The sequence below is a fragment of the Muntiacus reevesi genome, chromosome 1 (genome assembly GCF_963930625.1).
Source record: "Muntiacus reevesi chromosome 1, mMunRee1.1, whole genome shotgun sequence".
Classification (NCBI taxonomy): Eukaryota; Metazoa; Chordata; class Mammalia; order Artiodactyla; family Cervidae; genus Muntiacus; species Muntiacus reevesi.
In genome coordinates this window covers 55,114,461-55,140,571 of record NC_089249.1, presented here as the reverse complement: position 1 = coordinate 55,140,571, position 26,111 = coordinate 55,114,461, and the positions used below count along the sequence as shown (strand labels likewise).

At 40.4% G+C, this 26,111-nt stretch overlaps 1 protein-coding gene across 5 annotated transcripts in view; it reads right to left on the bottom strand.

Annotated features, from left to right (window-relative positions):
* The window catches only part of TNRC6B (trinucleotide repeat containing adaptor 6B), a 239,505-nt gene that overhangs the window by 57,564 nt on the left and 155,830 nt on the right, over positions 1 to 26,111 (bottom strand). For all 5 annotated transcript variants that reach the window (XM_065944358.1, XM_065944391.1, XM_065944366.1 and 2 more), the window contains 2 exons: positions 6,730 to 6,817; positions 1,967 to 1,988 (listed from right to left, as the gene is read on the bottom strand). In XM_065944358.1, the coding sequence (XP_065800430.1) occupies positions 1,967 to 1,988; positions 6,730 to 6,817 (110 nt within the window). The remainder of the gene's footprint in view (positions 1 to 1,966; positions 1,989 to 6,729; positions 6,818 to 26,111) is intronic.

The following is a 26,111-nucleotide window of genomic DNA, read 5'->3' as shown; positions in this document are numbered from 1 at the left end:
AACAGCTGAACTGGTCCCTGGCTTCACAAGTAAAAATTGTGGCCAGGCCCAGGAACCCAATCACTGTGTTCCAGTAACCACAGAGTCTGGATTTTTTTCAGGAAAAGGCCAATTTTCTCATCTGTTGTCCCCATAAGTCATCAAAAAGTCCTATAAAAACACTTATATGCCAAAATCCTTTCCTAGATAGTATGTTGGTTTAGAAAATATGGACACTGTTTCATGATCAATAATAACTCTATTTCTGTTGTAAAGTATAATTTATATTTCAAACAAGAAATTTACAGAGATACTTTCAAAATAATGCGTATTTCTGGGTTAGGAACTGACAAAGTATAAAAGGGAGAACACTATTTTAACTAATTAAAATAATTACAACTAGTAAGTTTTGCTCAGTTTATTTTATAAATCAGTAAAAAGTTCTAGACTATTTTCTCCTTTGAAATGCCTTCCTGAGAACAGCATCAAAACATGTATATTATCTAGGGTGAAACAGATCACCAGCCCAGGTTGGATGCATGAGACAAGTGCTCGGGCCTGGTGCACTGGGAAGACCCAGAGGGATCAGGTGGAGAGGGAGGTGGGAGGGGGGATCAGGATGGGGAATACGTGTAAATCCATTGCTGATTCAAGTCAATGTATGACAAAAACCACCACAATACTGTAAAGTAATTAGCCTCCAACTAATAAAAATAAATGTAAAAAAAAAGAAAAGAAAAAGAAATGCCTTTCTTTCCCTTTTATCTTTTTTTTTTTTGGCAGCACCATGAGGTATCCACAATCTTATTTCTCCAACCAGGGATCGAACCTCTGTCCCCTGCAGGGGAAGCACGGAGTCCTAGCCACTGGACCACCAGGGAATTCCCTAAAACGCCTTTCAATTAGAAATACATGGCAGCAATGTCTACTCATCTGAGAGTCTGTTTTCCTGAACCAAGTTCCGTAAGAAACTATTACTGCCTTTCTTAGTCTTTCATCACTGTGTGACATGCTTAGTCCAACAAACAAAACAGAACAATGAAGAAACCAGTCCTCAGTGAAGCTCTCATTAAGCCTGGCTTCTCTATGACCCTATCTTCCCCCAGGTTATCACAATTCCTTTCATCTAGGGACAGTGGTTCTCAATCTGGGACATATACTGTGGTCATCTACAGAACTTCCCTAAGTATACCTGCTATGGCTGTGGCTTGGGACCATGAGGGTGTGGGAAGAGACCTGGGTTTGGGTGTTTTGACAACTCTATGCAGATAATTTGAGTGCATATGCTAGCAGAGAACATCATATTCAAATGGGCAAGGATAGGAGCTACAACACTGGTCTCAAGGAATGATGCTTCTCGTCCTTAATGGGATTGACCAAAGTATGACCATCACAGACAAGACTGCATAGTCAAAAGTAACAGAGGAGAAAGAACTGAAAACATGCAGACCATTAGAGGTTGAGAATGACCTCAGGGATATCTGCTTCTGTTTACCACATATCACTGTTTTGTAAGCGGTAAAGTACATTATCTTTTCAAAAAGCATATTTTAGGCTCTAGCTCAGAAGACAGTGTGACCATCCTAAATATAACACTCGTTTTCAGACTCAATGCCTCTCATGGATCAAGATGGCTAACAACTCTCTGCAGTTGCCATCTGTAAAGTAGGGGCCAGTGTGCTGCTTTTGTTATTGTTCCAAGAAAAATTCTGAAAAGATTCTGTTTAAAATCATGACGTCCTTACTTTCAAAATGGGAAATTACTCTATCTACTCTCCTGCCTCCTAAAAAAACATAAGGCCGACTAGAAACACTAGTGTAAGTACTTTTACTTTGTCATTACTGCTCTTCAGTAACTACAGACAACCAACCTTAACTATTCTACACCCACCCTCATGCATCAAGTGGATTGGAGGCTGAGTCGGCAAGTGTAAAATCTCAACACAAAAGAGCACAAATCTAAAAAGGAAGAAAAAGAAAATTTTACCTTTGGTTTTTTGTTCCGTGACCTGCAAAATAAAGACATAGGTAAATGAGACTTGCTTTCTAAACCAGTATTATAAGATTACTGTAATTCTGATACCTCACATAATTCAAGCTGTCAGATACATAGGCAGAGCTAAAGCTCGGAAAAAGTCAGCTCAGATATCCTTCTAAGGACGATGGCCATATGTCTGGCTATAACTTACATGACTATCATTATGAAAGAGTCCAAAAATTAAGACAAAAAGCATTCACTCTTGATAAATAATGAGGTCCCTGCACTGGGGATAGTGCTTCCCATTCTGACATCCAGAAAACGAAATGGATGAGGCCCAGAAACAAAATTAACCACAGATACAAAAAGATTTCCCCGTGAGTATGAACCCAGACACCTGACTTCAAATCTAGAAAGCAAAGTTTAAGGTCCCATGCACAGAAGCATCAGAGATCACAGTAAGAAAGTTGGATTTAAAACCAAGCTCTGCCACTTCCTGTCTGTGTGAACTCAGTTTTCTATTTATCTGTTGAATGGAGATAATAAAAGTATCTCTCTGCAAAGGACTGCTGTAAAGATTAAGCCAGATAACCCATAGCAATGCTCAATAACTGTTTGCTATTATAATTATCAAAGTTTATAGAAAATAATGTGAAATAGAGCAATAAGGTTGAAATTATAATGTGGCTTCCCAGGTAGAGCAGTGGTAAAGAATCTGCCTGCCAATGCAGGAGACATAAAAGACGTGGATTTGATCCCTAGAATGGGAAGATCCCCTGGGGAAGGAAGTGGTAACCCACTCCATTCTTGACTGGGAAATCCCAGGGATAGAGGAGCCTGGCGGGCTACAGTCCGTGGGGTTGCAAAGGGTCAGACATGACTGAGTGACTGAGCATACAGACACAGATAAATTTGAACAAATATAGACTGCTTTGTTGAAAGTATTTCTTTATTATAGTAATGAATACATTTCTGGAAGTGATTAACCTAAAAGGTTGGACATGCTAAATATAATAATGGGTTTTGAGAGAGTTTGGAAATGATGACTAGGAGCCACATGGAAAACTCTTCTGCTATTAAGAGGGGAAAATAAAGGAGGGCATCTAATTATCCATGCCTTATAATATTTAAACAAAACCACAAAAGGTCATGAATAAGACATTCCAAAGGAAATCTACCAGAATTCCAACAGGGGTTAAATCACATTATTGAGATCATGGGTTATTTTGATCCCCTGTTCCCAATTGCTAATCTTCAAAAAAATTTTTTTGTATTGGTTCTCCAACTTCTATAACCAAAATATTCATACAGAAAAGAAGAGGTCTGATTATTTGTGGCTGGTAATCATACTAAGTTACTGCTCTGGATGTTCATGAAAACATGCTCATCTTCAGAAGGTCTGTCCTGTGGCTAACCAGCCCGCTTCAAAATGGATTCCAGCACACCACTGAATTAAAACAATCCATTTGGACGACCTCCTGGAGTGTTTCTTACATTCTTGCATTAAAAGACAAGCTAAATCAGCTGTACTGAATTTGTGCTAGGCAGCCTCTTAAAATGAATGTTTCCCTGTACTAATTGTTACAGAGCTCAGTTCTACTGTATAATTTTTCTGTAACCCCACCTATCCAAGAATGAACTGATTTGCAACCACATATCAATTCCTTACAGCAGTTTATACCACGGTAAATAAATACTTCTTAGAATGCCATTTGGAAGATAAGTTATTACTTATACTCAATGTCTTCCCTACCTATAAGCAACAAATCCAACTAATGTCAAATGTGTCTTAAAATGTGTTTTAAAAGACACTTTCTTTTAAAAGTGTTGTCCTCCAAGACAGTGAAAAGCATGGGATCAAAGCATGGGTTCTGCTAACGCTAAACAATGATCCTTGAGCAGCATCAGCCTAATGAATGTGAGGTGCAATCCTTCTCAGACACCTCCTTCATAACTGGAAATCTAACACCGTTTACTCAAGGATGGTTCTAGAAAGAACAAACCACCATAACCACTGAGAACAATGGAAAAGCAGCTCATGTTTAATTTCTATGTATAAATAATTTAATTTAGCTAAATAAAAGTCAGTTCTCCATGAACATTATGTTGCTAGCATTCATTCTTGACCATTTACTTATTAAACAAACATTTTTTGAGTAATGCTTTTGTCTTGGGCACTGTCTCAGTTACTGGAAATATAAATATGAATAAAACCTCGAGAAACTTACCAGTCTAATGGGGAAAACAGACACAAAGAGATGATTATAAAGCAATGGGGTAGGCTGTGAGAAAGATGTGGAAGCACTAAGAAGAGGCACCACACGTTCGCTGACTGAGTGAGTGTATGACCCCATTATAGGGCCACTGGCACATTCTCTACAATTCTTTGCATCATAGCACATTTTAAGCCTCTTAGTTGAGATGCTGTCTCTACAGTGAGGTTAAAAACCACTAAGACAGTCACATGGTGAGCTTTGTGCTTGCTCCTTAAAACTGCTAAATCAGAATCTAATTCTGAAATTATACAATGGTTCAGGATGGTAAAACAATATCAAAGGCCATGTGTCAAGCCTAGATCCTGTGCCAGCCAATCTAGAACATTTTTGAACAAACGTGACCAAATTTTTATTGTTCCTAATTAACCATGTGAAATTTCATTTACAGTGATATTTCTCTTGGCCGTAACTTTTAAACCAGTTCTTAATGCAGATGCAAGCACACAGGGTAGACACTCCAGCTGTACGTACGAAATTCTCTGCACAAATAATCCCAATTCACTCTTGAATGAACTCACACCATCTTTCATTTTAAGCCATTTTTCTATTAGGGGGATCCACAACAAAAGTTTACAGATGCACATTATTATTAATCACTTCTAGCATTGGTATTTCATGTTAAAAGACATTGTTATCTATGTGAAAAACAAAGATGAACTGTACACAAGGCCCAAAACAATCACTCTATCTGGCATTTTCCTGTTATCAGCCTTTGTTCAAGGTCCCCAGTGGACAGCTTATAACCATGCATTTCCACAGACTGTAAAATCCATTTCTTGTACCAACTCAGTAGATGAAATGGGAATGCCCTAAGGAGAGAAAGCCTCACTGAGCTTCACCCTCCCATCACTCTCATAGGAAAGTCAGTACGTGTGGCTACAGGGGCAGTGCCTCTGACACCCCAGAGCTGGTGGAGCCGCATGTAACAACTTCAGTGACGTGGAAGGTGGCTGTGTCCACCAAGTATAAAAAAAGCCTCTGGGTTGTCATCTGACATTTTAATTCCGACTCTGTACCATCATTTTAGACAGTTTCAACAAGCTCAGATCAGAGCAGGTATCCTGACAGCACGAAGATGTGATGGTGAGCTCGCCACTATTAATAGAGCCAAAACACAATTAAAAGCAGACAAAACCTTAAAGAGTGTAGTAGTCTATTATGGCACCAAACAATAATGAACATTCCTTTTAATTAAGCCTTGAAGATAAACTACATTTCACTTGTTTAATGCAGCAGGGTCACATGCAATCTAAGTCAGAAAATATTTCCAGTATTGTGTCTTATCCCGGCACTCCTACGTGATTTCAATAATTCAGAGAACAGAATTAAGGGAAATGCTATCTAATGATGCAGGGGAAACTTGCAGTGTCCCTTGAGTTTGAATGCCTTGAGTCTGTTCTAAATCTAGAGTTGCCTCTGAACCCTGTTAACAGTTGTCCCCCTCCCTAAACCTAGTTTCAATAACCTGGCTACATAGCAGGGACCCTTAAACCTGCCTCACAGTGAGGGTCTGCTTCCCAAGTGTGTCAGATAGTGGTAACAAGAACTGGAGGTGAAGTGATTCTGCCAGGCACTTTGCAAAGGCAGCAAAGCACCCCTGCCGAACCAGAGCCCATCAGGTGAAGCTCTCGAAGCTAAAACAGCAATGAGGGCAGGTAGTCAGCTCAGACTATGGCCAGGGCAGAGGGGACAGGGCAGGAGGTCTAGCCACTCTCTGTTCCCCACAGCCCTGACAGTTGACATCTGTCAGTCCTATGTCTTTTTTCCTTTTAGCATCTCTTTCTCCCTAAGCAAATGCCTCAAAGCCATGCAATACTATCGCCTTCAGAGCACTAAGCAGGCCCACCAGATCCTCTTTTAATTTAAAATATATATATATATATTTATTTATTTGGCTGTGCCAGGTCTTAGTTGCAACATGTGGGATTTTTAGCTGTGGCATGCAAACTCTTAGTTGTGACATGTGGGATCTAGTTCCCTGACCAGGGATCCATTTTGCATTGGAAGCACAGACTCTTAGCCACTGAACCACCAGGGAAGTTGCGCTCCCCCCTCCCCCACCAGATCCTCTTTGAGGGAGATTTTTTTTTAATGGAATTATCAAAAAGCAGACTCATATAAAATGACATTGTAGGTGGACCAGAAGGACAATATCAAGGCAAACTCAGAAGTTTTGAAAAATCATTCCATAAACTTGCTTAAGAAAATGGAGATTCATTATGATACAAACAAGGAAACACAACAAGCATTTAAGTGTTGGTAACTCTCCTGTTTTTCTTGATATTACTTACTGTTGTTTTCAATAAAATCAGCTGCAGCATTAATTTAACATCTACTTTACGATAATCAATGAGGGTCTTTAACTTTCTCCCACTTTCAAATCTCAAGTAAACTAATGCCTCAAGTAGCATTATTAAGATGTCAGGCATCCAAGCCAAGGCAACTCATTCTAGATATGCAGCGGATGTAAAGACAGACTTAACTGATTAAACCCACCTTCTGAGTGGCTTCTTTTTTCTTTTTATCCTCTTTCTTCCTTTTCTTGTCTTCCATTAACTGTTCTTCCCTTTCTTGCTCCTTCTCTCTGTTAAAGTCATGTCATACCACAAGGTTAAACATCTGCATTCACAGTCTATTTGTGTAGCAAATTAAATGCTTATAGATGGTGTGCAAGGCGACAGACACTTCATCTCTGACCGAGCAGAACACAGTACTCCATTTAAGCTAGCAGGATACATAAAACCCAACGTATTTACTTATCCTCCTTATTTTGGTCTGTAACCCCTTTTACAACAGGACATCAAGTTTAGTTTTAAAGAAGTTCAGTAGAGGGAGTTTTTATAATATCTTTCTAAACACACACATACATGATTATTGTATTTCCACTAAGCAAAGAACATAATTTGATTATATGACAACATTCAGTTTGCTTTTGACAGTACTCCTCACAAATAATGCAGAATATATGACTTCAGTTACAGTATACAGGTATTTATAATAAATTAGGTGTTTTCCCATGACATCTTCAGAGCAGTGAATATAAAACCCTATGTTCCAAATTCTGTATTTTTCTTCTACATTATTAACATTGTACGTTTTACATGTTTTCTACTTGTATTTTTAAGACTGTATTGAAGGTTCTGTAAATCCATGTATTCCCTACTGGGTGATTTCACAGTTAGGATCATCAGGTTTTGCTCTCCTCAATTAAAATATAAAAATAATACATAAAAATAAATATTCTAGTTGGAGAAATATGTACCAAATCTTAAGAAACTAAAATCATGTAATTTGTCTTTCACACTTGAAAAATAACTGCAAAATGCAATAGTTACTGTATTACATAAAATATTCTTATATACAATCTAATATTCTAACAAAGTTGACGACTTCTACTTCTATGTATCAACTCGGAAAAATGCGTAAACCACCACTGGCGTTAACGTTAAAACTCCCAGCTGGAAACCCCAGATGCCAAGCTTACTGAATTTCAGAGCTGGAAGAAGAGTTAGAGATCGAGCTCCCAGTTCCCCAAAACTGAGGAGATGCCGTCTGCAATACTTGTGGTCTTAGGGGACCCGACAGCAAATCCATGGTTTCACAGATATCACTTAGATAAAGGCTAAGTTGAAAGTCAAACAAAGAAAAGTGTTAAATGTCTGCGGACATGGCAAAAACCACAATGATGGTTCCTGAAGGACTCAAGTTTGGGGAGTGAAACTCACTCAACCTAACCAGAAGGAACCAAGGGCCAGCACTGAGGCACACGCCCATGAACAGGTAGTGACACTTCATTTATAGAAAATAAGAACTAAACAAACAAACGAAGTGTTTTACCTATATATCAAGTTTTCAGTGGCTCTTTCTACATTCACAGATGCTGTCCTTTCTCCTATACTTCTGGGCATAAATACACAAAAGCCTAAAGTGCACAATTCACATTCCAACACAACGCCCATGTTGTTGCTGTCCACGCTGTTTAGTTGCTAAGTCGTGTCCAACTCTTTTACAACCCCATGGACTGTAGCCCCCCAGGCACCTCTGTCCATGGTATTTCCTAGGCAAGAACACCGGAGTGGGTTGCCATTTCCTGCTCCTGGGGATCCTTCCGACCCAGGGATTGAACCTGCGTCTCCTGAACTGCAGGCAGATTCTTTACCACTGAGTCAACTGGGAAGCCAAACATCCAAGACAACTTAAAAAATACAATCAAAGAAGAGATTTTATTATAATTTCCTTAGGCTTAAGGCTGCTTTCATTGGAGTTGGATTATGTGTACATCAGCCTAAGTGTGAAGTTCTTGGTGAAAATATACTTGCAGTTGTGTACTACTTTAAGAAAATGGATTTACGAAAATTGGCAAGATAGATGTTGACCATCTAAGGTAGGCTGGCTGCAGAACCTGTTATATTTGGCTCTTAGAACCTCTTGCTTTCTCTGGCTGCAAATGGAAGGAGAAGATGGGGTTCCTCATGACCCAGTTACTGTAACTTGATTTCCATATTTTAAAGTACAACTGACTACAGAAAAAGAGCAACCATAGCCTGAAAGAGTATCTCCTGTTTAAATATTCAATGCTCTAAAAAGCATAATGTTGTAAAAGTTTATTTTAAAAAGGCAAGGTAAACAAAGAAAAGCAGTTAGTCATTAATGAGACACATTCTTAAAAAAACTAACCTTTTCAAGTATTTTTTCCTATAAACAGGTAATTCAGGGGAAGGGATTGAAATTTATGTTCACTACAAGCAGATTTATTTCCAAAACAAATATTTTTTGAAGCTTTCCAGGAGACAGACTGTGCTTTCACCCTGATCTTTTACTGTGTGTGTTGGTAGAATTGAGTCTTCTCTTTAAATCTCACTTTCTCAGGAAGAATTCATTTTCCCAAACCAAACCTGACTTAACCTTATCATTCACCTAATAATGAATCAGAAAGTGTGGGGTTCACCTTTATTCTATCTCAATTGTGTTGTATCTTGGCTGCACCTTAGCATCATTTGAAGAACTCTGAAATATCTCTATGCTGTGTCAGAGACCAGCAGGGGTAAAGAGGGCACCCACCCATCTATGGTGGTAGTGATGAGAGATCAGTTACATGGGGGACTGACCAGTAACACATTAAGGATGGTAACAGTCAGGTTTCTCAGTATGGAAAAAAGGAGTTACCAAAATGGAAAAAGAAAACTCAAATGAACCCCGTGGAGTTGGATCAGTATTAGTTATTGGCATGAACTCATGATTTTTAATACATAGGGATAAACATAACAAAAAAAAGCAGATGTAACTTTATGTGTCTCTATGTATTCCTTCATGTATGCAAATACGCATACTTATTCCCTAGCTATATCACTGAGAGGGCTTGGGAACAAGCAACATCCAAACATAGTAGCTATGAACATAGCTCAAACCCAGATTATGGCTTCTAAATACCATCCTTCACTAAAAGAATCACTGTTTGTTTTTTTTGGAGAAAGAACTAATTTGGGAGCTTGATGATGAAAAGCACAAAATGAGCTGCAATGCTTGTTTGCCAACACGCAAGAAAATATGTGACAAATGATGAGACATGTCAAATGGTCACAAAAGCCTGAAGAGGGTCTTACAAGCTAAATCTGAGACAATATGACACTAGAAATAAGTAATGATAGTAACAGATTATAAGCCATTGTATAAGATAGGAAAACTGAGTCCATACAGAAAGAAATAAGTGAATACCTTAAAAATACCAAGGAATGTAATATTCACATAATTTTAAAGCACCACACCATAAAACACTTATTAATTACAAAGGAGAAAATAATAATTACACAGAGGAGAAGCCTGGTGGATAGCACCTTAGTTAAGTAATCCACATGAATATCATCAATGATGGGACACAATGAAATTGTGAGTAACCTGTCAGGAGACTCTGAGAACACAGCATTAATCCTATGATATGCGTAGCCTGAATATCATCACAAAGGAACATCAAATAGTCCCAAATTGGGAGACATTTTAGAAAATCATTGGTTTAAAATCTTCAAATGTTTCAGGGTCATGAACACCAAGGAAAGATGGGGGAACTGTTCCAAATGGAAGGGGACTAAAGGGATACAACCACCAAATGCAAAGTGTGATCCTTCTGTTACAAAGGGAAAGTGTTAAACCTTGGGTAGGGGCCAAAGATTAAATGGTAGTAAACCATTACCAGAGGCAACATTCCAGAACAATCATATAGGAATCTACGGGTTTTTTTCCAAAGCCCCCACCCCAAGTGGATCTAACATGTAGCTGGAGTTGAAAATCACTACTCTAAATTCTCGTGTTAAGCTTACCCTTAGCCAGACGCAAGTGTAAACACCGCAATCTAGAATAAATCTAGAATGGTAAAAAGCCAAAACTACTCTTAAAATGTCTAAGGTGAAGAAAATACAACTATTTTCTTTCTTTCTTTTTTTTTTTAAATAAACACCTACTAGTTTCAAGAAGTATGTACAAGGGACTTGTTCTTGAGAAAGGCAGTATTTGAATAAAATGGGAGATTCTCAGTGTTCATCTGAGCTGAAGCAGAGCACGACTCCTGTCTGCAAGTTCAGGACACTGAAGAGTGACAATGCTGGCATTCCTAAAATCCTGCTGTTTCACACATTAGAAGTCTCCAAGATCTCACGGGCAAGTTCAGAGCCGGAATATCTAGATGACAATTCCCTAGAGCTGACATCCAAGGTCATTCACAGTGCAGGTCCTATTTCCACACTTCCTTCATCTACTGTGCATACCTGATGCAAAAAGCGTCCTCCTGTGTGTCGAGTCCTGGCGCAGTATCTGTCTGCTTCAGTGAAGCCTTCCCTGACAACTTCAACTCCTGAGAAACACCCTTCTCTGTACATCTCACCACCTCTGCCCTGCCTCTCGTCTGGCCCCAGGAATGACAGGCAGGGAAGAGGGTTCCACCTCACACGTGATGGTTAGAGAAGGCCTCTCTGATAAGGGGGCCTAAGCATGGAGACCCACCGAGGTGAGGGAGACGTGGCTGTCTGCGCCAGGATTCCAGGCAGAGGGACCAGCAAGTAGGAAGGAGTGACGCCGGAGTGTTTGGCAAGGAGGCTGGAGCAGAGGGAATAAGGGAGAAGCCAGTGGATGCGATCAGAGGGGTAGCAGGGCCCCGCGGAGCGTCACCGCACTTCTCAGACTCACAGGGACACATCTGGGGACTGGCGTGCACACACACACTGACACTTCCTCCACCTCTAATTCTGTCAATGAAAAGCCCATTTTTTCCCTCCCACTTTCAGAGCTGCTGCTCCTGTCCTCACAGGCACTGGCCTGCCCCGCTCAGAGCACCGGTCTCGACAGGAAAGGAAGCCAAGTAGGCCTGCATTTGCTACAGTGAAGTCCCTGGACGTGCTGCCCTTCCTCTTCCTCTTATCACAGGCACCGAGCACAAACCCTAGGACGCACGAGGTCCTCCACTGAATGTTACCAAAGCTGCATGATGATAGAGCAAGCGACGCTTTTCTATCTTTTCAATGGGACATGGTTCAAAAGAAAAAGCCTCAATTAAATTTAATTAGTTAAGTGAAGTCACTCAGTAGTGTCTGACTCTTTGTGACCCCATGGACTGTAGCCTACCATGCTCCTCCTTCTATGGGATTTTCCAGGCACGGGTACTGGAGTGGCCTGCCATCTCCTACTCCAGAGCATCTTCCCGACCCAGGGAATTGAACCCGAGTCTCCTGCATTGTAGGCAGATGCTTTACCGTCTGAGCCATCAGGGAAGCCACTCAACAAACAGACACTGAGTTATTATTATGTGCCAGGCACTGATCTAGGCACTAGGGATATAACAGTGGCCTTGGGGGCTGATGGTCTAGACAGAGACAGACAGACAGACGTACACAAACAATGTCACAAAGAAAATAAAGCTGAGAAAGGAGCTAGAGAGTGACCAAGATGGGAGGGGCAGGGAAGATGGTAGGCTACTTTACACAGATGTGCATTCATGGAAGACCTCTCTGAGGCAGTGAGAGATTGGAATGAAGGAAATTATCTGGGAGAAGAGTGACTGACCAGGCAGAGAGAACAGTAAGTTCAAAGATCCTGGCATGGGAAGGTGCTTGGTGTGAATTGGGGGTTTTATTTTTGGGGGGAGGGATACTCTTCTTCTTCCCTCCTCCCACTGCACCCCTCCCCCACAGCAAAAACTCACACACACACTTCAGAGTTTTCTGTGCTTATTCTGTAACAGTCCCCACTCACACCAAAAAAAACAGGCCTTCTGTTTCTTAGAGCGTTCCTCTGCTCTGTTCCTCCCATCCTTCCTTCCTTCCTATCTCAGTACCCACTTGCCAAGCTCTGTGCTGGAGGCCAACAATCCCACAAGCGGTGCTGCCTGCCTTCCTGGCGCCCTCAGCTCAGATTTTACTGTGGCTGCGCCTGGTTTTACTTGTGGCATATGGGATCCAGTTCCCTGACCAGGGATGGAGCCCAGGCCTCCAGCATTGGGAGTGTGCAATCTTAGCCGCTGGACCACCAGGAAGTCCCCCTCAGCTTAAGTTTTTGAACAGCTGTGTCTCGTCTCACAACTCAGACAACTCTGCCCTTCATCTTTACCAGTCAGTATTTTGCTGTTGTTGCTGTTGTTCAGTCATTAAGTCATATCTGACACTTTGCGACCTCATGGACCGCAGCACACCAGGTTTCCCTCTTCTTTACTATCTTTGCTCAAACTCATGTCCACTGAGTCGGTGATTACGAGGACTTTGGGGTGCCTTTGGTGTTTTCAAAGTACCAGAACCTTGGACAGGTGAATTCACAGCTTGTGATAAGCCAGGTAAGAGATCAACCTCTTCCAAAAACTGGAATCACAGCCAGCGGTTCCTGAATTAATGCTCTCAAGTCCACTGACCCTCAAGCATCAAGCAGACGCACGGCTGACAACTTCATACTTTGAAAGCAGCAGTCACCAATATACTGACCCGAGAGAAAAGAGTATCTGCCTTTTCTTTCAGGTATGAATAACTGGCTACAACACCGTCAACATCTGATGGCTTTCTGGTCAGTAAGTATGGTGGCACCTCTGGTCCGAGATTATAACCACATATAATCAAGGCAGACAGACCCAAATGGATATAACAGATCCACCCAACAGGTGAAATGTGCCAGAAGCAAACCAACACTGTAAAAGAACAAGCTATCAATGACTTTGATGAATCACCAGGGATTATGGTAAGTGACAAAAGCCAATCCCAAAGGTTACATACTGTATGAATCTATTTATAGAACATCCTGAAATGACAAGTGGCTGTCAGGGGTTGCTGGGGGCTGAGGCAGGGTGATTATGAAAAAGGGTGACACCAGAGGTCCTTAAGGTGATGAGACTTCTGCCTCTTGATAGTGGTGGTAGATAAGGAAAGCTACATGTAATAAAACTATAAAACTAAACACACACATACACAAATAAGCACAGGTGAAACTGGGGAAATTAAACAAGATCAGTGAGCTGTATCAATCAGTATCTCAGCTGTGATACTAGACTATAGTTCCACCAGAAGAAACCATCGGCACAAACTGGGTGAAAGGTGCCTGGAATCGCATGTGCTATTTCTAACCACCAAATGTGAATCTACAATTATCTCAATAAAAATTTTAATGAAAAAAAAAAAAAGAGCCTCAAATATGGATTCATCTTTTAGTTATCTGTTTAAAAGTTTTAAGGACTTCTATTTCAAACAAATATTTTAACAGTTTTTCATGAAAGTCACAGAAGAGTCAAAAAGAACTTTAGAAGTCATTGTGGTCCTGACGTTCAAAAAACGTATTCCCCAAAATATGCTAAAGTCTACACTTCTAAGACGTTCAAATTAACTGTTACAGTTTTATCAATCGAGGTTTCTTGTGTCTTCAGTACATTAGGTATGTGATAAATATGACACGACAGGGTATTTAAAATGTTCCTCTACCACGTGATCCATAGCATCACCCTTTTACTGAGGATGTTAGTGCTGTACCAGTAATAAAAGCTATTATTTCACTTTGCGGTGGAGGAGTACGTCAACTCAGCCAACATCAACTCCAAGCCCCTTCTGGCCTGTTTCCCAGACTCCTTTATAACTAGAGACTGAAATGTGACTTATGTTCTGCCAATAAGTTGCGCTTGTGCGTGACTTTACTGGGGAACTGACGGGGAGCAGGGCACCCCTCTTTTCAGGGAGCAGACATGATGTGGTCCTGGAGCTGAAACCTCTAACAGTGGTTTCCTGAATGTATAGGAAGAGGAAAAAGTTCCCATGGGGCCCCCAGTCTGTGGTGTGATTCCCAAGGATCTGTGAGACACCATCACCATTTAATAAACCGCTGGCAGCAGTGAGAGTAAGTTCCATTGTCTGACACTAAGAACTCTGTCCAACACAGATTTATATAAGCTTACCAAACCACATCTAATATACGTGACTTGTATAGACAGCCACTTCCTTAAAAGACAAATGGTAATCCTGATAATTTATAAAATGTAAGAAAATAACTAGACACAAAACCATTAACAGTCATAGCCAATTAAGGATTAATGATACCACACACATATTTGGAGTGAGGACAATTAACAAAAGGAGTGCAATGAAAAGAGTTAAGCAAAGTGCTCGAAGTATCCATTTAGAGTGTTTTTAATTAAAAATGAACACAGAAAGAGAGCATGTTGGAATAAACCCATTTCGGCAGAGGAAATTACATAGTAGGGTACTCCAAAGATCTGTGTTGGATTTGTTCTTAACGTTTTTTCATTTGCTGGATCTGACTGAGGGAATTTAATGGGATGCTAATGTAATTTGCACATGATACTAAATTAGTAGTCAAGGCCAAACAACACTGAAGCATCAAAATCATTTTAACACTGAATGGCTCACGAGAAGAAAATAGTAACACTAAACTAAGCAAAATAAGGGTAAATACATTTTTTATTAATTTAGAGGGATGCAGAAATTTCTCCTGCCCTGAGTTGCATCATGTAATACATGACAGGCAATTCTTTTGTATGGTGGCTTGAGAGTTCCTTTGGCTGCAAGGAGATCAAACCAGTCAATCCTAAAGGAAATCAACCTTGAATATTCATAGGAAGGACTGATACTGAAGCTCCAATACTTGGGCCACCTGATGCAAAGAGCTGACTCATTGGAAAAGACCCTGGTGCTGGGGAAGACTGAAGGCAAAAGGAGAAGTGGGGGGCAGAGGATGGAATGTGAGGAAACTTCTGGAGATAGTTAAGGATATGGGGGCCTGTCATGCCACAGTCCACGGGGTCGCAAAGAGTCAGACATGATTTTGCGATGGTACAGTAACAACAAAATTAACACTGCTCCTTCTACATATGAGTTACCTTCCTATGTGTGGTTGTGTAAAGCAATGCTTCTCAATCTTTAATGGAAATCTTGCTAAAATGCAGAATCTTATTTAGTAGGTTTGTTGGGGACCTACAATTCTCTTCTAACAAGCTGCTGGTCCCTGGACCTTACTTTGAATAGTACAGGAACAATGCACTTGGCTGTTCTTTCCAGGAAAATATGAAATTGTAGTGATTTCTCCAAGGATAAATATTAACCTCATTAACATCAAGCTTATGCCCTGTTATTCCTATCTGTGTTTCAGTGCCAAATTACAGTGTAATCTTCATAAAGATATATTAAAAGTCAATTAGACAACTTGTGTAATACCAAATATGCATGAAATTTAATTGAAACGACATCAGGAATAGCTAGGACCACATCTGTGCAGGCAAACAAACCATGATGACAGCAAATGTACGTATCAATAGTTGAAGGGGGCCATCAACTGTAGGGGAATGCAGATTTCAAGTATGTCAAGCACAAAAAGAATCTGCATTTCAGAATCAGTGAAATACAGCAACAATACTTCTGTGAACATAACCTCTGACTCCAAGTGTCTTACAAATCCCTCCACATCCCACAACTGAGGTACATGCAAGGAATAGGTTTATTTGGAATTACTCAAATCAGAAAAAGGAAGAAAAAACGTTTAAAAGAACTTGTTTTCACTTTCAAAAATCCCATGTGGCAAAAGTTGTAAGGAGTGATAGGGGAGCTTTCCCCCTGCAAAACCCTTCAGGGTTAGATTGGTGATTGAGAAACAGCTCATTTGAAATGACTCTTCTTATACTTTATATACTCTTGCCTCACAGCCCAGCAGTCTTTAACAAAGATCTAACAAAGATCTTTATTCAGTCTTAGTGCAGCTGTGTAGGAAGTTCCTTATATTGCTTTGGGAATTATCTCCTTATAGCTTCCGCCCACTGGTCCTAAGCTTTCCTTTCCAGACTGCGCAGAAGTCTTCTAAATCCATATTTGTAGTTATCCATCATGCATCCCAGAGGCTTTCACACAGTTTTCAAACAGTTCACCTGTGACCTGGTTTTCCAGCCCCTCATCACTGAGGTCATTATCCCCTAGACATATCCCATGTGTCAACGAGCATCCAATTATTGGGTAAGGCAGGACCAGAGTAGGCCTGCCACTTCCTCATCCCAGATAATATCCCACTGTCAAAATGGTCACAGAGCCCATCTGCCTTCCCAGCAATCACCTCTTTCTGAGTTACAGCCACTTCTCACCCCTATTTTTCACAGTACTGCTAAGTTACTGCTCCATGATTGAGTGTAGGATCTTACATGAATCTCTCCCAATGCCTTCTGTGCCTAGCACTGCCGCCCCCTACAGCTGGCAGGGGAAGCCTGGCACAACATTTCCCAGAATCCCATTCTCTGTCTGTTCTAGGTTAGATACGGCCAATGAGAGGCTCCTGCCCTGGAAGACGGAAGTCAGTATTCTCTGAAAATAGCTGTAAGCAGACACATAGGCAGCGGCAGACAGGACTTTCCACTTTCACAGCAGCTTCCAGTTGAACTGGAGCCACACTGGAGCTGCAGACGACCGCTGAGATCATGCTTCCCTAGGAACCTGGCATTCTAATTTCATCAACAATAACAATGGTCTCCTTGCATTCCACCCCCGCTCACTCCCGACTTTCTAATGGTTGTGTAAGCTTTAAATTCCCTATAGAAAAACCTTTTCTTTTTGGAAAATACAATCGATTCTACCAAAAAAAAGCTACCAGAAATAATAAATGACCTCAGCAAGGTTACAGGATGTAAGATCAATACATAAAACCAATTCTATTTTTGTATACTAACAACAATCAAAAACTGAAATTTTTAGAAATCCTATTTATAGTAGCATTGAAACCTATGAAATACTTAGAGGTAAACCTGATGATAAAGTCCTATCCTTGTACACCGAAAACTGTAAAATGTTGATGAGAGAAAAATTTTAAAACCTAAGTAAGTGGAGAGATATACTGTGTTCACAGATTGGAAGACAGCACTGTTTATATATCAGTTCTCCCAAAATTGATTTATAGATTTGACACAATCCCTATCAAAATCTCGGCACGATCTTTTTTTAAAGTAGAAATTGACAAGCTCTTTTTAAAATTCCTAAGCACTCAGAATAGCCAACAAGTTTCAAAAAGAACAGCTGGAGGATTCACAGCACCTGACAGGCAGACTTATTATAAAGATATAGTAATCAAGACAGTGCAGTATTGACATCGAGACAAAGACAAAAAGTTCAGTAGGATGAAACAGATTCCAGAGATAGATCGATACAGAAATGGACAACTGATTTTCAGAAAGGTACAAAAGTAATTCAGCAGAGAAAGAAGTCTGTTCTCCACAAATGGTGGGGCAGCAGCTAAACAGCCATATGTTTAAAAAAAAACACCACCTCAACCCAGACCTTATACTACATACAAAAATCAACTCAAAATGGATCACAAACCTGAACATAAAACTAAAAGAAAATACAGAAAAGAAAATCTTTGTGAACTTGGGTTAGGAAAATTATTTCTTAGCCCTAACAACAAAAGGACGATCTATACAAGAAAAGAAAAAAAAAATCGATAAATTTGATTCTTCAGAATTAAGAACTTCTACTGTCCAAAAGATGCTGTTAAGAGAAAAAGAGCAGCAGACCGGGAGAAAATATTTGCAAATCACTTATATGATAAAGAATGCATCTCCAGATAGATAAAGAACCCTGGAAACCTAATAATACACTTAAAAAACCCTATTCTTCAAATGGACAAACTTTGTAGCAGATTTATTTCTAAAAACTGAAAACTGTAAACAACTCAACTGTGTATCAGTAGGTAAATGGATCAACAAATCGTGGTAGGGCATACAATGAAACAGTTCTCAGCAATAAGGGGAATGATAACACGTGAATAAAACTCAAAATAATTATGTTGAATGAAAGAAGCCAGAAGAGAACTGTATGTTCCATTTGTCTAATATTTAGAAAACACAAACTATAAGGGCAGAAAGCAGATCAGCAGTTACCTGGGGGCTGGGAAGGGGCAGGGCGGGGCCAAAAGGAAGAGAGACAAGTGGGCGCAAAGAGACTGCGGGGGCTTCCCTGCTGGTCCAGTGGCTAAGACGCTGCACTCCCAATGCACGGGGGCAGGTTCGATCTCTAGTCAGGGAACCAGATCTCATGCCACAACTAAGAGTTCACATGCCACAACTAAGCCCCAGCTCAGCCAACACAGACATACACACATAGAGAGATGGAGACTTTGGGAAATAACGGATACTCTTCATCGTAAGCATACGCAGTTCAAACTTCATGTATTCTGAACACTTCAAATCTAAGCACTTCAATTCTAATTTAGTATTTCAATTATGCCTCAATAGAGCTGAAAATAAAAATGAAAAGGAGAAGAAACTCTTTCTTCCATGGAATACCTGGAATGGCCTCTGTTTTCCTGGCAGAGCCCTGACTGCACTGGTACCTGTGAGCTCGCTCTAATAGTTGAAATCTCATGCAGGTTGGACATTCTAAGATGTCAAATCTTTAAATTGGAGCTTCTGCATGGATAACACTCCTATGAGTGTAAAGTACCATTTTTAAATGCAATGAAGCCTCCTGTAAAAGAAATCTTATTAAGGTAAATGTCTGAACTTTTAAACTGTTACATTTCACTGCTTTAACTCTCTAGATTGCTATTCATTACCAGCATGTTCACTGGAATTTTCTCCTGATGTTTCCATTCATCTGGTAACACCTATATTGTTGTTGTTTATTTGCTAAGTCGAGTCTGACTCTCTTCAACCCCACGGACTGTAGCACGCCAGGCTCCTCTGTCCATGGGATTTCCCAGGCAAAAATACTGGAGTGGGTAGCTATTTCCTTCTCCGGGGAATCTTCCCAACCCAGGGACTGAACCCACATCTCCTGCACTGGCAGGCAGATTCACTACAACTGAGCCACTAGGGAAGCCTCATACCTTTATGATGCGTTCATACTGTAACTCTGAATCAAATCTTCTAATTTTTCAACTATTCTTTTGGTTTTGCTTGCTTAGTTTGCTTCAAACTAAGGTTCTTCAAGCTCAAAGGATCCTTGAGGTTTTCAAGACCTAAGATTTGATGAGTAAATTTTTGTTAACACCATCTTTCATTTTACTCCTGAAAGTACTTGCTAGGCTTCAAATGACAGCCTGAAACTAGGAGTAGTTTACAAATACTCAATAGACTAAGGAGCAACATCCTGAGGAGGGCTTTTAATATTTATATCCTGGAACCACTAAAGACTATGTTTAAACCTTAAGGGCCAAACACACAAAGCCAGAGAAGCACTCTGCCCTTAGCATTCAACACTAAAGAGAGTGAAAAAGAAACAAGATTTAGGAGTCCAAGCCAGGGTTCTGGAAGCCACAACAGAATAGCAAAGTATGGTTACTCAGCAGAAAAGAAAACAGCTTACCAATGAGAACCCAAAGTGTGAGGCACATGTCATTTAGAGAGGAATCAACAACTTATGAACAACAGACAATGGGGCTGCTTTCACAAAACACTTAGGAGCTTTTGTTTTTATATTGTTTTTCCACCCTTCTTTGCCTGCTTCCATGCATGGGCCAACACAATTATACATCAAGAGAAGTAATAATAATAATTGACCTTAGAAATCAAATAGAATGTTTGCAATTCAAGCCAAAGCACAGTAAGTTAAAAACCCCTTTAGAAGGCAATTTTAAAGCAATAAGAGCACGACAAACAACTCTTAAGATTATGTGCTCTCCATGTTCATCCAGGAGGACTCGGTGGCTAGGAAATCAAAATGATTCAAGTGCTTTGCACATGTCTACCTCCAGCAGGGCCTGGTCCCTGCAGATGCTGACTCAGCAGGCTTGGGCTGAGGTTCGGACTCCTTCCGTGCACTCCCAGTGGGGGGGCGGGGGGGATGTCCAGAAGGTTTGGAGAGATTCTCGGAGGTCTGTTGCCTTCCTACACGGGAGAAGGGAGTGGGGAAGTGTGTGCCCTCGAGTGGAGGCCATTATCCTCACTCAGGCTCTGGACCCTCCTCTCTCACCAACCAAGCCACTTTCTCAGGGCTGCCCATGAACACATAAGAAACAGGGCTAAATAGTCTGCATGAAAACCTTTAAAAGCGTGACTCAGATCTAAACGGGAGAAAAGGAGGGAATTCAAACAATGATCCATGTGTTTCTCCTCTGACCAAGGTGGGAAGGGTCTTGTCATATCACAGGCCACCAGGGAAAGTGACTTTTGCACGTCTTTCTAGATATGTGCCTTAAGAGAAAGCCAAGCATTTTATTCAGAAATTAAGAGGAGGAGATTTGGGGCCTTACCTCAGATGTCACACAGTACCTTACTGCAAACAATGAGTGAGGCAGGCAGGGTGCAAGCTTCCTGATTATACATCACCACTACCACTTTATTAAGTCTATGCCTGTTATTCTAATTCTGGAAATCCTCTGAGCAAGGGTGCTATTTGTAACACTTATCTTGGTATTGAAAAATTAGCAGAGAAGGAAATCAACTCTGAATTCATGATCCACAGGTTGACAGTTGTACCCTACTTGTCAATGCTCTTAATTTGTGTTCTATTTTCAGAATAGTAAAAATGGAAAGTCGTGTTTTTGTATGCTGGTTGTCATTTAAATTTAGCCAGTTGAATGATAATAATTTAATTACCTTGACGGAAATATATATTTCTGAAAGATAAGCATGTTTAATGTTAATAAGTAACCAGCTACAGAGTATAGATAACTCCTGAACTTACATGACCCAGCTGTTCAACTAAAATTATACACAGGTGGGAAGATGACTCAAAGTTTAAAATGCCATTTATACACAGCCTTTTGGTAACAACTAAGCCAACATGTAACTGTGTTTGATGCTTCAAGACCACATACAGGATGCCTAATTGTAGATGATATTTAAGGCTCTATATACACAATTTTGTACCTAATTTCTACTTAGGTCACCTGAGGAAAATTTTTAAGAGAGTAATCTACCATTCTAACCTTTAATAACATTACTCGAATCTAAGGAATTTCAAATATATGCTTTTAACAATCTCAGTAATAGCCAAGTGTAAATATTGTGGTTTTCTGAAACAACACTTAAGTTTCTCTTAAACAAGATCAAGGTCTTTTTTTCCCCCTTGTAGTTAAGAATCAGAGAAGGCAATGGCACCCCACTCCAGTACTCTTGCCTGGAAAATCCCATAGACAGAGGAGCCTGGTGGGCATGACTGAGTGACTTAACTTTCTTGCATTGGAGAAGGAACTGGCAACCCACCCCAGTGTTCTTGCCTGGAGAATTCCAGGGACAGGAGGGCCTGGTGGATTGCCGTCTATGGGGTCACATAGAGTCGGACATGACTGAAGCAACTTAGCAGCCGCAGTTAAGAATCATGTTTTCTATATAAAATCTATATAATCTCTGAGTCTAGAGATTCGCAACAAATGCCTGCAGTGTTTCTCTATATTTTTGTGTTTCAGGACTCCATTTCCAACATCTTCAAAGTTCTTTTGATTCCATCTCCCACAACTCCATATCCAAGTACAATCCTTTCCAACAAGCAGAGCCCTCTACCAAGGTCAGGCAAAGAGAAAGCACACAAGCTTTGAAGTCTGACAGTTTTAAGACCAAATTACATGTATCTTGAGCCTCAGTTTCTACTCATGGCAGGAACTTGGGCAAATTATCTGGCTTCTAGGTTTCAGTTTCTGCATCTATACAACGGGGATCATGCTGGTTGCCATGAAGAGTGGCTGTGTTGACTGGAAACAGTGAATGGAAGCACCTTACAATACCCAGCCCATGGGCTGCAGCTCCTGCTTCTCTTGTGGCAGCAGTTCCCTCAGCCTTCTCCTTTCTATCAAGCACCTATGATGCATAAACCCCAGAGGAGGGGCTTGGGTAATACACAAGGAGGTATGAGACACAATTCGGAGACATACTAAAGAGGCACCATGACTCTACTCAGACCCATACCATACACCTCATGTGAAAGTAAACTCTAGATGAAGGAAAGAGTTCAATATAAAGGAAAGAAGGAAGTGCATCTTCTTCATTAAAGCACTGAAGAAGCTGGCTAATTTCTCTTTTCATAATTACAGAGTAAACAAAGACTTTCTAATTTCTAACTATGATACAAACTCAGATCTCATAAACAAATGGCTGCTGTATCTATATAAAACACAGATATTTAGAAACTTTAAAACCATTATTATGATAAAAACCCACCAGGAACACGACCAGTGTTTACTGGGAAAAATATATTAGCAATTTATATCACAAAGAGTTAAGTTCCATCATACATAAAGAGCTCCCACAAATCAGTAAGGAAAAGCTCAACAATCCAACAGAAAAGTAGGTGAAGGAAATGAACTCATTGTTCACAGTTCGCATTTAAAACATCTGAGAAGATAATCTACTGCATTCCTTATAAAAGAATAGCATTATTAAAACTGTTCTGGAATACCATTTCTCACTTACCGAACTGTCAAGGACAAAATTTGTAAAACTACAATGCTGTCAAAGGTGCTAGGGGAAAGGAATTCATATATGTTGCTGGTGAGAATATAAACTAGTAAAATCTCTATACAGGACAATTTAAAAGTTTTCTATCAAAGTTAAAGTGTACATAGTCTTTGACTTAGCTATCTCACTTTTAGGAACATTTCACAGGAAAATAATTACACATGTGGGAGATGACATACCTAAAGAATATGCACTGCAACATGTTTGTAATGGCAAAAGATTGGAAACAGTCCATCAATTAGGAAGCTGGTTATATAAATTATAGCTTATCCACACAAGGAAATACTATGTAATTATGAAAGGAAGCTCTTTATGTACTAAGGAAAATAGATCTTCAAGATATATTGTTAAATTTAAAAAGCAAGATGCAAACAAGTGTACTCTAATTATCAGGTACGTAAGAAAAAGAGGGCTTATGTGTAGCTCTTTATATATGAATAGAGACTCCCTGGAAGGAAACATTTTAAAAAACTAGTAACTACTACTGCATCGAAAAAGGAAAAGCTGGGTGGCAGTTAGACAACTGTATACTTTTTTCAATCAAATAAATTCAATTTTAAAGAAGATACTTGCAAATGATATATCTGATAAGGGGTTAATATCCAAAGTATACAAAGAACTCATATAACTCAACATCAAAAAATAAAACAACATCAAAAAATAAAACAAAAACTTTAAAAAATGGGCAGAGGACCCGATTAGAGGTTTTCCCAAAGAAGAAATGCAGGTGGCCAAAAGGAACCTGAAAAGACACTCAACATCAGCAGTCACCAGGGAAACGAAAATCAGAGGCACAGTGACACGCGCCACCCCACACCCATCAGAGCGTCTATCATCAAAACCACAGCAAGGAAGTGCTGGTAAGCAAGTGGAGAAAACGAAACCCTGGAACCCTGCTGGTGGGAATGTAAACTGATGTAGTGACTATGGAAAACAGTATCAAAGTTTCTCAAAAAATTAAAAATAGTTACCATACAATCCAGCAATTCAACTTCTGGGTACTTTTCTGAAGAAAACAAAAACACTAATTGGAAAAGATACATGTACCTCTATGTTCACTGCAGCGCTGTTTACAATAGCCAAGACGCTGAGGCCACCTGAGTGTCCACCGACAGACGAGTGGATAAAGATGTGGTGTGTGTATATACACAAGAGTGTTACTTGACCATAAAAAGGAAAGAAATCCTCCGTATTATGCTAAGTGAAAGAAATCAGAGAAAGACAAATATCGTACAATTTCACTTACATGTGAAATCTTAAAAAAACAAAAAAAAAACAGAAAACAGAACAGACTCACAAACAGGTGGTTGCCAGAGAAGGGAGGGGGCAGGTGGGAGGATGAGTAAAATACGTTAAGGATTAAGAAACATAAACTTCCAGTTACAACATAAATGAGTCATGGGATCAAATGCACAGCATGGGGGATATACAGTCATTAAAAAAAAAAAAAAGAGCAAGATGTTACCACTGAGTAGAGTACACAAGATTCTTTTTTAAAAATAATTTTTAATTTGTGGTAAGTCTCAAAACATACTATTGCAACCTTAACTGTACAGTTCAGTGGCAGTAAGTATATTCCCATTGTTGTACAACTGTAACCAGCATTCATCTCCCGAAAGCTGCAGCTTCCCCATCTGAAACTCAGCCCCATTAAACACTGATTCTCCATCCCCACTCCCTACCCCACCAACCCGCACTTCAGCGTATCTACCAACGTATTCTCTGATTCTATGAGTTTGACTATTCTAGGTAAAGATTATTTCCTAAAAAAAATGTATTTTAAAAAAAAACCACTATGTTAGTTCTTACAACTGCAGGTGAATCTACAATCATCTCAAAATAAAGAAGTTTAAATTTTAAAAAATTTGTTTTGAGTAAGCAATATATCATGGGTCTGGAAGTCAAATGGGCAGCCAAAGCAGTGATGCTATCCTGAGTACAGAAGAAAGATCACTGTTCAGCTTTCACACTGATTCTCAGGATTCCACTGAGAGTGCCCTCCATTCCTCAGACAAATCCCATTCCTCTCTGCCTGTCGGGTCAATGCTCTTGGAATGCAAACTTTTGGTTCCAATTAAGGCCTTCCAATTCTCCCCAAGTGGCTCAGCAGTAAAGAATCCACCTGAAATGTAGGAGCCGCACGAGACTCCAGTTCGATCCCTGGGTCAGGAAGATCTTCTGGAGAAGGGAATGGCAACCCACTCCAGTATATTCTTGCCTGGAGAATCCCACGGACAGGGGATCCTGGCAGGCTACAGTCCATAGGATCACAAAGAGTCAGACATGACTGAAGCAACTTAGCACGCACGCATGAACTTAAGGCCTTCCAATAGCCAAGACATTTCCCCTTGGTCTTCTCCCCATTCCCTGTAGACCCCTTACCTCAGCATTTCTACAGAGGCACACAGGGAACTGTGCAGGCCACACACATGAGGCTACAGGCTGTCCGGATCAGCCATGACAGAGGAAAAACTTCCTCCAGCAGTAAGTTGTAAACGGACAATTAAGAACTTTCAGGGACTTCCAACTTTTACCTCCATGAGACGTTGTGAAGGGAGAGGAGGTCAGGGGGGACTCCAAAAGAACAAGAATTTGCTATTATCTCCACTTCGCCTAGAGTTGAAAGTGCCCCCATTATTAGGTATGAGTCATCATCCTGCCTCCTGGCTACACCTTAAAATGGAAAAAGAGATGGATGGGCCAAGACACCTTACCTTCAGGACATCAGTCATTATACGCCTTCACCCCTTATATAGACTCCAGGCTCACCAAGCGACCGTCGAACGGTCCTTCACCCCTTATACAGACTCCAGGCTCACCAAGCGACCGTCGAACTCTAAAACACAGGTCACCTGGCACAAGGACAGGCTGGGGCAGAATGTCCAGTGGCTGCCCTGGAGCCAGGGCAGCAAGAAGGCAGACAGGAGTCAATAAAGGGGGGAGAGAAGGGAGCCTATAATCTTAACCTAAGAGAAAAGGA